General features: G+C 38.0%; 4 protein-coding genes and 2 pseudogenes across 8 annotated transcripts; 2 read left to right on the top strand and 4 right to left on the bottom strand.

Moving 5' to 3' along the window:
• Positions 1-436: 436 nt before the first annotated feature.
• Positions 437-2,427, bottom strand: LOC104768612 (uncharacterized; annotated as a pseudogene). Its single transcript, XR_015592062.1, has 6 exons — positions 1,750-2,427; positions 1,592-1,644; positions 1,435-1,496; positions 1,262-1,340; positions 877-1,151; positions 437-780 (listed from the first exon to the last, which is right to left on the bottom strand). The product of XR_015592062.1 is annotated as an uncharacterized LOC104768612 (transcript).
• Positions 2,428-2,818: 391 nt separating this feature from the next.
• LOC104768611 (metacaspase-9) lies at positions 2,819-4,089 on the bottom strand. The gene has a single exon (XM_010492623.3). The coding sequence runs from the start codon at positions 3,962-3,964 to the stop codon at positions 2,987-2,989; it is 978 nt and encodes a 325-aa protein (XP_010490925.1). The 5' UTR covers positions 3,965-4,089; the 3' UTR covers positions 2,819-2,986.
• A 683-nt stretch (positions 4,090-4,772) lies between these two features.
• LOC104768610 (protein PHYTOCHROME KINASE SUBSTRATE 4 pseudogene) lies at positions 4,773-6,461 on the bottom strand (annotated as a pseudogene). Its single transcript, XR_015593768.1, has one exon. The product of XR_015593768.1 is annotated as a protein PHYTOCHROME KINASE SUBSTRATE 4 pseudogene (transcript).
• A 1,705-nt stretch (positions 6,462-8,166) lies between these two features.
• On the top strand, positions 8,167-10,059 carry LOC104768607 (alpha carbonic anhydrase 3-like). Its single transcript, XM_010492619.3, has 7 exons — positions 8,167-8,419; positions 8,577-8,800; positions 8,890-8,996; positions 9,082-9,184; positions 9,292-9,459; positions 9,578-9,631; positions 9,727-10,059. Exons 1-7 carry the CDS (start codon positions 8,362-8,364, stop codon positions 9,835-9,837), a joined length of 825 nt encoding a protein of 274 aa, XP_010490921.1. The 5' UTR covers positions 8,167-8,361; the 3' UTR covers positions 9,838-10,059.
• Positions 9,464-12,646, bottom strand: LOC104768609 (putative calcium-binding protein CML50). Of its 3 annotated transcripts, XM_010492621.3 has the most exons (6): positions 11,474-12,407; positions 11,058-11,104; positions 10,777-10,952; positions 10,671-10,689; positions 10,219-10,333; positions 9,464-9,872 (listed from the first exon to the last, which is right to left on the bottom strand). In XM_010492621.3, the coding sequence occupies exons 1-5, from the start codon at positions 12,189-12,191 to the stop codon at positions 10,229-10,231; spliced, it is 1,065 nt and encodes a 354-aa protein (XP_010490923.1). In that variant the 5' UTR covers positions 12,192-12,407; the 3' UTR covers positions 9,464-9,872; positions 10,219-10,228. The 3 variants fall into 3 exon arrangements, with proteins under 3 accessions (XP_010490923.1, XP_087362538.1, XP_010490922.1); XM_087506412.1 differs by lacking the exon at positions 10,671-10,689 and having other exon boundaries at positions 10,761-10,952; positions 11,474-12,646; XM_010492620.3 differs by lacking the exon at positions 9,464-9,872 and having other exon boundaries at positions 10,010-10,333.
• LOC104768606 (UDP-URONIC ACID TRANSPORTER 1) lies at positions 12,618-14,732 on the top strand. Its single transcript, XM_087506414.1, has 4 exons — positions 12,618-13,248; positions 13,696-13,799; positions 14,046-14,274; positions 14,361-14,732. Exons 1-4 carry the CDS (start codon positions 12,799-12,801, stop codon positions 14,505-14,507), a joined length of 930 nt encoding a protein of 309 aa, XP_087362540.1. The 5' UTR covers positions 12,618-12,798; the 3' UTR covers positions 14,508-14,732.
• The last annotated feature ends 312 nt before the right edge of the window (positions 14,733-15,044 follow it).

Here is a 15,044-nt window from a genome sequence, read left to right as displayed (position 1 = left end):
TGTGAAAGGGAATGAGCATGAAACTGACCTCGAAGGAGTTTCTTGTCATCGGAAAGTTGTGTTATGATGTAGATAACAACTGCTGCGATTGATATGGGACTCCTCCTGCAGAAGTTTACACCGAGTGTAATGCATAAACCACACGACGATATATTCAGATAATAAGAAACATAGGGTTGCAGGAGACATTTAAGATCTACGTTAATACAAATCAGTGTCACCAGACTCATTAGCGAAAGTTCTCCACTCAGAGGTCTCATCAATTGAGTGAGACTCAAGCACAAGTCCACACTCAGAGCATACCGTGTCTCCAGCAGAGTGATCAAACACAACCGTACACGTGTCATTAACAGAATCGTCTAATCACTTTGATGGACTCTGGGCTTCAAAGCCCAACAATCGATTTTTTTATGAGGACAAAAATACAAAAGCACCCTCAAACTAACCGGTTAAGCCTTAATTGATTAAGAGAAATACAATTATGTTTTCAAAATTTCAATGCTGATATGATTAAATGATGATATGAATATGATTCGATGCTGAAGCAAAAGCTGCGGTAAAAGTTCAAAGCCTATAGACTCTTTACTTCTCATGCGTTCTTCTTCATCTGGTTCACCTCATCCTTGACAGTGATAACATCGACGCAACTCATCTGAAGTTGAAACGCCGGAACAATCTTGCTTCCACAGCTACAATAACTTCCCGACCAGTCAAAGCTTCCAACCTCAGCTTGACATTTTGGACACAATAACTTCCCTTCCGACACATCATCTTCCATACCTGACAATGACATATAACAAGAGAGATGAGTAAGACCAATCCAGAAACCAACACATAATGCATGAGTGTGAAGAGTATAATATATATAGATAGTACCTTCATTCATCCAGCTGAGCGGCTCTACAAATATAAAGTACACTGGTTCACCTCACCAGGATTCTTGTTCTGAACCTCTCCTAACATGTTTTTAAACATGTCATCAAACTCGGAATCAGAGTCACCTGGAGTATGCTCAATTACTTGCTCCTGGGACAATAACACTCTACTGCATTTCTTGCACTGGTACGTACTACCACAACTCTCAGTTAACAAACCCGGATCATCCCTTAACTTCAATCTGTCAAATTTGTTATCCTTGCTATATAAGTAACCTGGTATATATAGACAAACAACACACAGTCTCATTGTATCAGATCCATGACCAAAAGGGAAAACGCATAAACTAAAAAAAAACTAGTATATAGTTGAAAGAAATCAATACCTAAAGCTTTTAGACGGAATTTCTTGTAGATAGAGCTGGAACGGTCGACTTTGAAGTTCATTCTCTCAAACAAATCCAACTGCAAGATGTGAAAACATTAGTAGTTATTAATTATGAACATACACATAACTTTGCACAGCTGTGTAAACTAAAAGCTATCTATAGGTATGCACCTGTTTTAAGAAGCCAGGATTAGGACTAGCGTGACTGCTGTGCCTGAGTGATGCCAAAGCGTCTGTAAAAACAGAACAAAACAATACACCAATGTAAGGTAAATCATCAGAGATATGCAATGTCAAGTATACCACTCTTTAGTTATAAAAATCACACCTTTCGAAGATAGCTTTTCATTCCTCATCAGATACGCAATAACCACAGAAGCACTGAAGGAAAAATAAAATAAAGAGAAAGCTTAAAACATAAACGTAAAGAAAACAGAGGAAAACAGAGAATAAAGATGTTAAAAAAAAAAAAAAAAAAAACTTCACCTTCGAGATTGTCCAGCAAAGCAATGAACTAAAACACCTTTCTCTTTACGACCAGCATCGATAAAATCCAAACAGAGATCGAAAAAATCAAGGAGATTCTCCCATTCCTTATCGTGAGCAAACACAACCATTCTCGTAAAGTTGAGATTTTTACCAGTTTGCTCAATAGAATACAAAAGATTCCCTGATGGCAACGCGCTCTCTCTCGCAAACTCTCTCCCCTCTTGATCATCATCATCACCATTACCACCAACATACACTTCCTTGATTACTTTTGAGTTTAGTTTCGCGTTGCGCCACTTATCGTAGAGTTCAGTCATGTAAGGGCAGTGAAAAACAGTAAGAAGGTGAGAAATCTCAGAGCTTCCTTTCTCGAGAACCTCAGCAGCCGCGCATATATCGCCTAGGTATAGATTCTCCCTAATTAGGTCAAGCTTCTTCATTGTCGAGCAGAGTTAGACAGATTAGAACAAAAAAAAGAGAGAGATCAAATTCAAACAACAGATTTCTTCAAGCTCTCTCACGAATTCAACGAAATCTAAAACACTGAGAGAAACCGCGGCTATCGAAAGGGAACGAGAGCGAAAAAAAATTACAATTTTAGGGTTTTTGATTGGGCGAGACAGAGAAGAGGAACTAAAGATTCTAGTGGCCTGTTTTATTTTCATATATATATATATATATATAATAAGATTTTGCGTAATATAAATATTATATGGATCCCTTTACATATGTTTAAATTCATGGTTAGGCCCAACAAACAATTTTTTATAAATAAATGATTTTACAAGTATATATGATATATGTAGTTCATATAAGTGGCATATTTTATTGTGCACTAAAATTAATTTTGATTGTAAATTTACCCATCCAATCCCATAGACTTCACACTACAGATGTCAGAGTACTGAGTGTGAGGAGAATGCATAATTTTTGGTTTCTTGAGCAGTTCACCTCTTGTGGGGACTGCTCAATATTTTAATACTGAATCATGAGCTATTTCCTTTGTAAACAATTTCTTTTTGGTTTGGATTACCAACCGTGAAGTTTTTTTTTCTAAATAGTAGTATTTGGTTGAAAAAATATATATATTTAAGAACCTGATTAATTAATTAATTATCGACAACTTTTATTCGTCCTTTTTCTTTTTAAGATCACAACAAGCCCAAACGCAAACGTGATAAAACAAACGGCAACGGTTCAATTCAGTAACTTAAATCCAATTGGTCGCATCAAATCAATGTTGAGATAGGAACGTCGCGTCCGCGTTCTGGTCGCTGCAGTAAAGACAAGGGTGTTGATGAAACCCTAGTCTCTCAAGCACATCCCTTGCCATCATCACTAGTTGCTTGTTCTTCAAGGCAGCTCCATTTTCCTTCAACACCGTCTGAATCGCGTGGCTAAACGCTCCGTACGCTTTCCCGTTGCCAACGCCGACGTCAGCAGACGTCTCATCCGCCTGACACCCGCTTAGCAGTATCCCAGAATCCACGTGTCTTTCACGGGCCGTCATAGTCTCCAAAAGATCCATTAGATCCATCGCCGGTAACCGGAATTTTAGGCCAGCATCGCCGCCGAATAGCTCAAGTAGGTGTGTCCCGATGTCGGAAGTTGAGATTCCGGTTAGAGAAATCAAGTGGTCAAGGACTGCCTTGAAGGGTAAGGCACGTGATGTTATAATCTTATTGGTTGTCTCCATGGCCGGAGATATGTTGCTGGAGACAGAAAAGGGTCCGATCTGTTCTTTCTCCTTGTCGATGAGACCACCACTATGGCAAGAATCAGAGATCATGGTAAAGCTTGTTCCTTTAGGAAGTTGATTGACCAATTCTCTGAAATCAACATCTGTGATGAGATTGAAATCACAAGGAACAATAGCTTCGTCTTGTTTGAAAGGGTGAGCAGGTTTAACCGAAGGAATACGAGTTCCATGGCCACTGTAGTGGAACAACAAGACGTCTCCAGTTCCGGGTTGAGCTTTATCCATCATCCTACGTAAAGCAGCCTTGATGTTGGCACCTGTCGGCTTCACTTTTGCTTCTGTCTCGTCCGTTAGCACCTCAATGTCCTCTTGTTTGAACCCGAAACGGGTCAGAAGAGTTTCTTTCATTGCTAAAACATCATTGATGCAACCGTGAAGCTCGTTCCTTGTGTGAGGGTAGTTGCAGCCGACGAGGACGGCTAGTCTTTTCTTGACCATCCCTTGTGGATCCATTGAGTTTCTTGATTTGATTCCTTAAGGTTTTAAAGGGGAGTTAGGCAAAATGTTTTTTTTTTTTGAGGTTTCTTGTGTGTGTGTGTGTGTGTGTGTTAGTTTATCATGTGCTGTGTTGTGGTTTTGGAGCTAATGTGTATTTATGATTGAGGTTTCTTGTAGTGAGGGTCAAGTTACACACTATATTAATCTATAATTATAAATTTCACAGGTCTAGTTTGCTTTCAAGCTATGGAACATTTTTTAATGCAATGGCGTACTCTTGACTTTAGTATTAATATGCTTTCAAGCAAGAAACTATATCTTAAATCAGACTTTTGAGATAGACATAATTAAATCCTAAGTCATGGACTCATGGTCCCACCAGAAGTGTAATGGTGTTTAAAGTTTGTAACCCTCAAGATTAATGTTAAACAAAACCCAAGGATTATATATTACTAGTTAATGATCGATTTTGGTTAACTTGGATATATACATAACTTCAAAAGTGAAGTCATTTTCTTAAAGATTTTGACCTAATCCATCTAGCTATGTCTATCTAAGGTAGGAGACGAGGGACATTTTTTATTCTGTAATATACAAACGTATATATAACGTATACATTGTTGTAAAATAATGTCAATTTACCAAAACGAAATTGCCTTAATCCCAAAGAACCGTCAATACCATAACGACTTCGTGCACGCAACGGCAAAGTATTTTTGAGACGAACCATTTATGATATTAGCACCATCTTCACAATACATCACTTACGACTCTACAAGCCTAACTCATGACTTCCTTAGTTTTAAGTTATACCCCAAGGCAGTTATTGAAAAAAGCGTGATAAATTTAGTGTCTCATCATACAGGAGGACACATTGAGTACCTCACAACAACACAATCTTTCATACCGAAACAAGAAAAGAAAAAAAAAAAACAAAAAAAAAAACAGAGCAGTTTTACACGAGAAGCACCTAAAACACCACATAGTTGGACTAAACCGGACCTAAACCAAGAACGAAGATTTGTTATCTAGCATATCTCGATTTGTCACGCATTGTTTCGAACTGCCATTGTTGGACAACACCTTCCCCGTGACATCGTTCTGAACGCTAACGCTCTTAAGCGGTTGCACCAACCGCTGACCGCTGCTAACCATAACGGCTTTCTCATAACGACAGCTCAGCAACCCGGTTCTCTTCTTATCGCAACCGCTAAACTCAAGCGACGAAGACGACGACAAACCAATTCTGGATAAGTTAGCCGCAACCGCCGAGGCTGGCTCCGCGGTCATAACGCTCCATGTAACACTCGCTTCACTCGGCTCGTATCCATACTCGGACATGGTCTCGTCTATCGAGTCTCGGGATGCGGGTTGGACCCATGGACGAGCTGTTGGTTGAGTAGAGAAGCTCTCTATCTCAAAGAGATCGGAGCTAGCGTCGCTCGTGGCTTCCTCGTCAGCTATGATGGTTCCCTTAGGACTAGTGGGATTCAGAACCGGTTTAATCGGATGCAAAGCCGGTTCAATTTGATTTAGACCCGGTTTGATCGGGTTAAGAGCCGGTTTCTCTGATGATTGTGTAGTTTCCTTTAGAGTTGGGAAGCTAAATTTACTAACTGGAGCTGTAGCTTCTCTGTTTGCGGTGTAATCGATGGACCTAGTCACAGTGTTTGAAGGGATCGTTAATCTTATTGGCTCAGGCGAAGATATCGTCTGATGATGAACGATTCGGTTAGAGACGGCTCGGTCAGAATCGGTTTTAGGCACTGCGATTCTTGGTTTGGATTCTTGGACTTGAACCGATTTAGAGCTAGAACAGGGACAAGCCCTGCGTCTAAAAAACCATCTGGGTCCTTTCTTGCTGGTTCCACGTCCATCTCGGTCCGATCCTTGGCGGTTTTTGTTAGAGAGCAAACCGGTTTGGCTGTTCCAGCTAGCTTCAGAGGATGCCGTGTGACCTACGGTACAAGAAGACACTTTTGCAGATGAAACCGAAGAGAATCTTGGACCACTAAGATTCCTCGTCTGGCATCTATCGTTGCTTCCGTTTTCGCTAAAGTAACTTCGAGCTTCGAATATGCTTAGCTCAGCATCTTCAGGTTCTTTTTGTCGTTGTTCGTTGTTGTCTGGCTTGAGGTACGAGGAGAAAGAGACATCGATGTCGTTTGATCGATTCTGAAGAATCTTGATGTAAGGATCAAGAGCATCGCGTTTGGTTGCCACAACAGTTACAGTAGTTTGCGCCATTGAAGTATCTTTTTTGGTTCTTTGTCGATAAAAGTTGAAAAAACAGAGTTGCAAATTAGTTCAGTGCTCTGTCTCAAGTCTCTCTCTTTGTGTGTGATATATATATACGTGAGACTTGAGAGAAGTGGTCATGAGTTGAGCTATGTCTGAGAAAGTTCTATCTACCTCGTTTAAATGTCATGATGACGTTCTTACACATGTAAAAAAATTAGTGGCCTATATGGGTTTCCTTACGTATTAAATGTTATAACGTATAATGAACTTCAAATTATATATTAAAGTTTGATTTTGTGGAACCCAACTACTACATTAGAAAAATCCATACAAGAAATTTTCAGTCATCATCAACAAATAATGGAATGGATTAGGATTTAGGGTTTATGAAATGATATCATACATACATTGTGTTCTAGGTTAATTACTTAATTTTAAAGCTAATAAACTTTACAGAAGAATCTTGACTTGTATGATTAACATTGTGTGGCGTACTGTTAATCAAAGAGCGCTCATGTTTAGACTAAAATTTCAGAATTTCCAAAATATAAAAAGGAAATTTTGAGTTGTATCTATCAAAAACAATCCACATCAATAGAAAAAACCCGACCCAACAAAATTAATAGACTAACCAGTATCTAAGTCGTAATCTCAAAGATGAGAAGAAACATAAAGTTTTGTTGCACCCTATCTCCAAATCTGGTAACGTGATGGTTTCCCTAGGCAATATTCGGACCATGTGGCTTCTCCATTATTATGTTCTTCTTTTACGATGCCTTTAAGCAAGAAGACAAAGATAACTCAAAAGAAGGTGACAAATCTTAATAGTGATTACTTCCTATTCGACAAGAGACAGATCAAAAGAGAGGATAAGAAATCATCATTGTAATAATATTGGGTCCATATTCTATTACAATGCATGCTATTTTGACATTTAACGGACAAATGCTCCGAACATGATTAGGGTTCATAGGCTGTCAATTGTGCCGTGTTTTCTACTTTTTTACTTCATCATTTTTTAATTAATGTAAGAACTTATTGTTTGGTATACTCTATATAGAGAAAATACTTAATGTATGAACTCTGAAACATTAATTGGCCTAACAGTGTATCACATTCATGTTTAAGTTTTGTGTGCCTACTTGTTTTCGTAGCCTACTAGGGTTTTAGGTGGTATATATAATCTGTATGTATAACCTAAACTGACATAAGTTCGTTGACAAAAGAAAGTGTGAACATAATTGGTGTCTCACAAATTGTAGAACTTGCTATCTAAAGCTGTTTTTTTTAAAAAAAAATGGAGTGCAAAGTTTGACTTAAATTAGACCTCATTGCTAAACAATAGGCATCTTTAGGCCTGGGCAAAATACCTGGATCCGAATATCCGATCCGAACCCGATCCAAAAAACACGATCCGAATCCGTATCCGAAATTGTAAAATACCCGAACGGGTTCTAAATCTCTAAATCCGAAAACCCGAATCCGAACCCGATCCGAACCGAAATCCGAACGGGTATCCGAAAATACCAACATTATTAATATATAGTAGTAATATATTAGTAATATTTATAATTTTAATAATATAAGTGTTCAAAATATTCATATTTTTAGATATTTTCGACAATTTGAAGTATTTAAACTGTTTATTAGTAAATTTGGATAGAAAATACTCTAAATTTTTAGATATATTGCGTATTATTGAATAATTTAGACTAACTTAGATACTAAAATTTTGAGTTTTGGCAACTTCGGGTAATCCGAATCCGAACCCGAAATACCCGAACCGAATCCGATCTGAACCCGAAATCTAAAAATACCCGAACGGGTCCTATACCTCTAAACCCGAAAACCCGAAAACCCGAAATACCCGAACCGAACCCGAACGGGTACCCGAATGCCCAGGCCTAGGCATCTTCATGAGGTAATAGACTAGGTCATAACCCAATATAACCATTAAAAGGTTTCTAAAATAGACTATCACATGTTAAAATAGAATGTGAGTTAAAATTAACAAAAAATTTCAACCTTAGAACTATTGAGGTTTTTTAGACAGACTCCTAAATTTGCCTAAATTAATTTTTTTTATATAAGACATCAATAAATTGACGAATGTAGAATACCATTATCCTTTCTGTGAAAAGAAGAAAAAAAAAATTAAGAAAAAACAAAAGATGAAAACAGTTATTCTTTTTGTAACATTTCTTGCTCTTTCGTCTTCATCTCTAGCAGGTAAAATGTCAATTTCATTTTTGTTCTCTCCTTGAACATCATCATATGTTACCATTGTGATTCCTACGAATTGATAAGCACAAGATATATAGAACATTAACGCAACGTATGATTTGAGAAGTATATTTGACTCTTGGTTCTCCCTGATCTTTACCAGATGATTCAGATACTGAATTCCATTACAAACCCGGTGAGATAGGCGATCCCTCAAAATGGTGCGATATGAAGCCTGAATGGAAAATTTGCGGGACGGGGACGAAGCAATCACCAGTCGATCTTACTCCAAAAGCAGCACGCATGGTTCACAATTCCACAGAGATTCTTCAGACATATTACAAACCAGTAGAGGCTATTCTTAAGAACCGTGGATTCGACATGAAGGTAAGTTATATCGAGCCAATAAAAAGAAAAAAGAAAACCTAAGATACTCTTTACCAATTAGTCCGCAAGATTGATATGTTACGCATCAGGTTAAATGGGAAGAGGACGCAGGGAAGATCGTGATCAATAAAACCGACTATAAATTGATTCAAAGCCACTGGCACGCACCTTCAGAGCATTTGCTCAATGGAGAGAGGTAAGGGAAAACAAAACAAAACATTGATATCGTTTCTAATATATAGTAGGAGCTAATACATATCAAAACCTAAATTTGGTTCTAGATTCGCCATGGAACTTCACATGGTACACAAAAGTGCAGAAGGACACTTAGCAGTTATTGGAGTTCTCTTCAGAGAAGGCGAACCAAATGCATTCATTTCAAGGGTAATTTTTACCGCGTGCGACTGTATTTACGATACCGTTAATTATATCCTTTTCAAGAAACTCTCTACTTATTTGTTTGCTAATTTATCTTCTTACAATTTCGGTAGATAATGGACAAGATAACCAAGATTGCTGATGTACAAGATGGAGAGATCAGCATTGGAAAGATAGATCCAAGAGAATTTGGATGGGATCTTACCAAATTTTATGAATATAGTGGTTCGCTCACGACTCCTCCTTGCACGGAAGATGTCATGTGGACCATCATAACCAAGGTAATTAATAATTCTAGCAAAACTTAAAACGAAAATTGTAACTGAATTCAAGAATCCAGAATCTATAAAAAAAAAAAACACCCGACTCAAATCTGATTCCCTGTTCAATAAAATGCAGGTGGGGACTGTTTCGCGTGAGCAAATTGATTTATTGACCGATGCTCGTCGCGGTGTAAGAACTATACGAGACTCTCACATAAACATTTTACCAAGAACACATTTGAATTTCTGCTTTTTTTAATCAAACATGTTTTTCTTGTTAACTAGGGTTATGAGAAGAACGCAAGACCGGCTCAACCCCTTCACGCACGTCTGGTTTATTTAAATGAGCAGTCCAGTCCAAGTCCAACAACACAAATACCACGAGTTAATCCTTAATGAGACTGTCTTATAGGACAAGGCAACTCCGAGCCCTAATTTTCATTCAAAGAAAATTCGAGAATATGTAAATTTGGGGGCCATAACTAATTTTTTATTTAATTATTCTTTTTATTAAAAGTTTAAAACTATGCAATATTCTATATGCATAAAGTTTTCTTCTATACATGTATTCCAATAAACAAGATATAATATATTCAACCATAATGTGTTGTTCGATTATTTTATAACTTAAAGATCTATACATTTCACATTTTTTTTTTATAAACTTTGAAGTTCAACTAAATCGGAAAAAGCTTTCTGTAGTTCCATTAACAACAGCATTCACACAACAAAGAACATACAAAGAAAACTCAAGATGCGCAAACAGGTTGAAGTTACCGTAAAAAACTTATGCGATGAGGAAAGGGAGGACAGTGAGCATGAAGGTTTCGTAGGTGAAAGTAGCTGATCCTGAGTACGATGTGTCCTTCTCCTTGAACTTCTCTGTCAGCCCCTGCAGTTTTCATCATATTATAGATCAGTTTACTAACTTCTAAATACGACACTTGTATCACCAAACCACATTGTAACAAGAACCGACTATAAACAACTGTTGCGGTCTCAGATGCAATCAGTAGTTACAGGCAAACTCATTGCTGTTCTGACCCCTAATCTCACCACATTTGAGAAAATTAACAAACTTAGCATAATGTAGACTATGGAGTCAGATATTCGAGGTGAGAGACAAGTTTGAGTTTGAGTAGTATCTATAACTAATAAGGTTTCAGACTCATTTGGGCAAACTTATCTAGGAGCTGTATGAGAGAGCAACAGAGTAAATGGGAGCGTACCTTAACAGTGAGACAGCACCTGCATAAAGGCAAAACATATACCGTTAATAAATAAGCAACGATCACAGCAATAAGAAGAAAAGAGAGCACAGAAAGAATAACATACTCAATGAAATTGTCATATTCGATGGCCCTGTTCTTCCCTCCACTTTTGTCAAACTTGGAAACCAATAGATCCAAAATCACAGGAGGAACCGAAAACCCAAGGCTCAAAAGCGCGTCTCTCAGCTCATTTACATCTATTCTGCCGCTCCTGTCCTTGTCAGACCTCTCAAAAATGGACTGAACCATTCACAAAACAAACCACATGCGTGAACTTCCAAACAATCTTGCTATGCTACATCACTAGCAGAAACCCAATAGATTCATTAAGACATTTAAACTTACCCTCCAGTTCTGAAGACTGTAGAAAAGTGCAGTAAACTCCTTAGGTCCTACAACATGGAGACTTCTCAAGTTAGTACAGGACACCAACTCAAAACCAGACAAATGAATGATTATTTATAGAATGATTATATATAAATTCAACTAGAACTAAAATAATGAAACCAAGAGATTCAACAAAATGATAGAGAGACAGTGGGGTAGCACGTTATTCATGGAAAAGTCCACAAATATTGTTAAAATTACCAACATGGTCATACAAAAACATTGACAAAGTATGAATCTTTTGAGTTCTGCATCCAAGACAGAGATGGACATGATAACGTTACTGAACAAGAATCATAGAGATGGATAACTTGGAGAAACTAACAACAACACTCCTAGTGGAATCAATCAAAAGCATATAGAAGAAAGCTCACCAATTTTCATGACATTGCTGTTGGTGAAAAGATACATAAGAAGATGAACAGTTCTCATACTGAACCTCTGCTGATAAGAAGAGAGAGCTCCTTGAAGCTCCTTATCATCAATGAAGCCACTACCATCTTGATCCGCTGCTTGAAAGCAAGCCACTATATTCGGATCCGTTCCCGGAGCAAAACCTGACGGAATCAGAGAAGCAAAAGGACTTCCATAAGATGCTTGAGGAGGATAACCTCCGTACCCGCCGCCATATCCAGACGACGCTGGACGAGGTTGACCACCGTAACCGCCGTATTCAGAAGGCGGTGGAGTAGCTCCGTATCCTCCACCGTGACCAGACGGCGGCGAAGGACGAGGACCAGCACCGTAACTCCCGTAATCCGAAGGTCCAGGCGATGGATAAGCTCCGTAATCTCCGTAAGGTTTCTCCTTTGGCGGCTTGTTGTAGTCTCCAGGAGGAGAAGGCGCGTAAGGAGCTGAAGGAGGCGGTGCTCCGTATGAAGAAGACTGAGGCTTCGAAGATCCGTAAGGAGGCGCGGAAGAGGACGGTTTCGGTGCTCCGTAAGGAACTGCGTAAGGAGCTGAAGAGGTTGTCGATGATCCGTAAGGAGGATTGTTTCCTGTAGATGAGTAAGGTGGTTGAGGTGGCGGTGGTTGATTTCCTCCACCACTGCCGTAACCGTAACCTTGACTCGTCGGAGGATACCCTGACATCGGTTTTTACAATTAAGAAACAAAAAATCGAAACTTTAGAAGAGAGATCTTAAAGTTTGAGTTTTTCCTTTTTGTCAATGAATGTGATTTAAGTTGACCTCTTCATCATCATCAAAGCTGTGTTGTGTAAAAGGACACTCTTGAGGATTTAGTCTCTGATTTCAAACTATTTACAAACAATGCCATTGCAAAGTGGATCTAAGTCTAACCGACACTACAAAACTAGACTGTTCGGTTTTGGAATTTAATCAAATTTCATAAAAACATCTAAAAACGTATTTATACATTGTATGCTCTTAAATTTAAACCAAATCTATATAGTTTAATAATACTACAAAATTTGAGTTTTTTTTGATAAATACAAATATGGGATTTGATATTATCTTCTCAAAATTATAAGTTACAGAAAATAAAAATCAAAGCTTTAAGAGCAAAAGGTTTGATTTTTATTTCTCATCTTAAAGCTTATTTGCCGTTCCCATGCTAAAAGCAAGGACCTGACTTCTCTCGTTTTGTTTCTTTCTCTCTCTCTTGCTTTCTTCTCTCGTTCTCTCAATCCAATCTCGATCTGGAAGAAGAAGAAACCACCAGATCAGAGAAAAAAACAATGTCGTCGTCGTCGAAGAAACAAACCCTTTTCATATCGACACTAATCATATCATGGTACTCATCAAACATAGGTGTTCTTCTCCTCAACAAGTTCCTCCTCTCCAATTACGGATTCAAATTCCCAATTTTTCTCACAATGTGTCACATGTCCGCTTGCGCTATCCTTAGCTACATCTCAATCGTTTTCCTAAAGCTTGTTCCTCTCCAACACCTCAAATCTCGATCTCAGTTCCTCAAGGTTGCTACGTTAAGCATTGTCTTTTGTGCTTCCGTCGTCGGTGGTAATATCTCGCTTCGTTACCTCCCTGTCTCTTTTAATCAAGCCGTCGGTGCTACGACGCCGTTTTTTACCGCTCTGTTCGCTTATCTTATGACCTTTAAGAGAGAAGCTTGGGTTACTTATGGTGCTCTTGTCCCTGTTGTTGCCGGTGTTGTCATCGCTAGTGGGGTAATCACAATTCTTTCTTCTTCCTCTGTTTTCAGTTCTGTTAACAATGCCATATATAAAAATTTGGGCTTTCCTAGATTTGAAAGATCTGATTTGGATTTTAGATGACTGATTCGTAGTTAGATGTTGTTCATATGTTGGTGTGAAAGACCTAAACTTGGACAAAAGGTGTAAACTTTGAAATCATCAGGGCAAAATTGAGTGTTGAGTTATCTAAAAAGCTTTAGCCTTTTTTTGTTTATGGTCTAATCATCAGGTGTAGAAATTTTGGTAAAACAACATTTTGGGATCTAACCTTCCTTAATTCTCCTGCAAGGTGATATCTTTATAAGCTTAATCAAGTGGTTGGTTAATATCCTTGTGGAGAGACGATCTTGGTGTTATTATTAAGTTTTTGTGCAGTGTGTGTATGATGTTGATCTAAAGCACCAAGTTTTGTTTTTGCAGGGTGAGCCAGGATTTCACTGGTTTGGGTTCATTATGTGCATTAGTGCTACGGCGGCAAGAGCCTTTAAATCTGTTCTTCAAGGCATTCTGCTTTCTTCTGAAGGTAAATAATAATATATCACGCCTTCATTTATCTTTAGATTCTGCAAAGCAGTTAAGAGGATCAAATCAGGAAAGTTTTGTTGCCTAATTAAGAAATCTCATAAATGGTTGGATTCTTAGGTAGAATGTTGCAATACATTATTATCAGGTTAGGATTTTGACGCATAGAACTAAATTGTGTTACCAAAAGCACCAACATTTATATATGATGTCTCTGTTGTCCCTCTTCTTCTTTTCTTCTCCTGCAGGGAAAAGTTGAACTCGATGAATCTGATGTTGTATATGTCTCCAATAGCTGTCATTGCTCTTCTTCCTGTCACGCTAGTTATGGAACCAGACGTGATCAGCTTGACCTTGACGCTTGCAAAACAACATCAGTACATGTGGATACTTCTTCTAGTCAACTCTGTGATGGCTTATTCAGCCAATTTGTTGAATTTTCTGGTTACCAAACACACAAGCGCCCTCACCCTCCAGGTACACCTATTTGCTTCCCTCCTTTTAGAGCTCGATCTTGCAGATAACAAGACTAAACAATGTTGATTGCGTTCCGCATTGTGCAGGTTCTTGGAAATGCTAAAGGAGCAGTTGCAGTGGTGATTTCGATCTTGATCTTTCAAAACCCGGTTACGGTTATGGGAATTGGCGGGTACTCCATAACCGTCCTTGGGGTGGTTGCTTATGGAGAGACAAAACGCAGATTTAGATGAACTTTCAGACCATCCATTGAAGACACAACATAGCTTCTCTATGTTTGTTTCTTCTTTTGTTCAACACTCCTCATTTACTCATAATTAGGACCTGAAGTTTTTGGGGATATTAAGAGATGAGAATTTCTTAGTAGTGATTTTTTTGTAACTATCATATACGCAACTTTATTATGTAATATGTATTGGACTATGTTAGATCCCATGATGAGAGATATCATTTTTCTTTTGGGTGTGTTTACGACCAAGGATGAGATGCAATTTTGGTTATTTAACTTTATTATTTAACAACCAAGTGTATTATTTCTCAAGCAATTACGTTTCTTTGCTTAACCCAAACTAAAATCGTTTTTGTCACCAAAAAGAAAAGCTAATTTACTGATTAGAATATTGTATAGATTGTGAACACACAAAAGACATGATATTTATGTTATGTTTGCGCTATTTTTGGTTAAAAAAACTGCAAAAAGGTTATTTTCTTTGTTAAAAAAAGAAAAATTGGTATAATACAGTATAGCTAGTAACATAAACGTAAAAAGA

Source organism: Camelina sativa, chromosome 20, assembly GCF_030686135.1.
Source record: "Camelina sativa cultivar CO46 ecotype springtype chromosome 20, ASM3068613v1".
In the NCBI taxonomy this organism is placed as follows: Eukaryota; Viridiplantae; Streptophyta; class Magnoliopsida; order Brassicales; family Brassicaceae; genus Camelina; species Camelina sativa.
The sequence above is the reverse complement of the archived record's forward strand: the minus strand, read 5'-3'. Positions and strand labels throughout refer to the sequence as shown.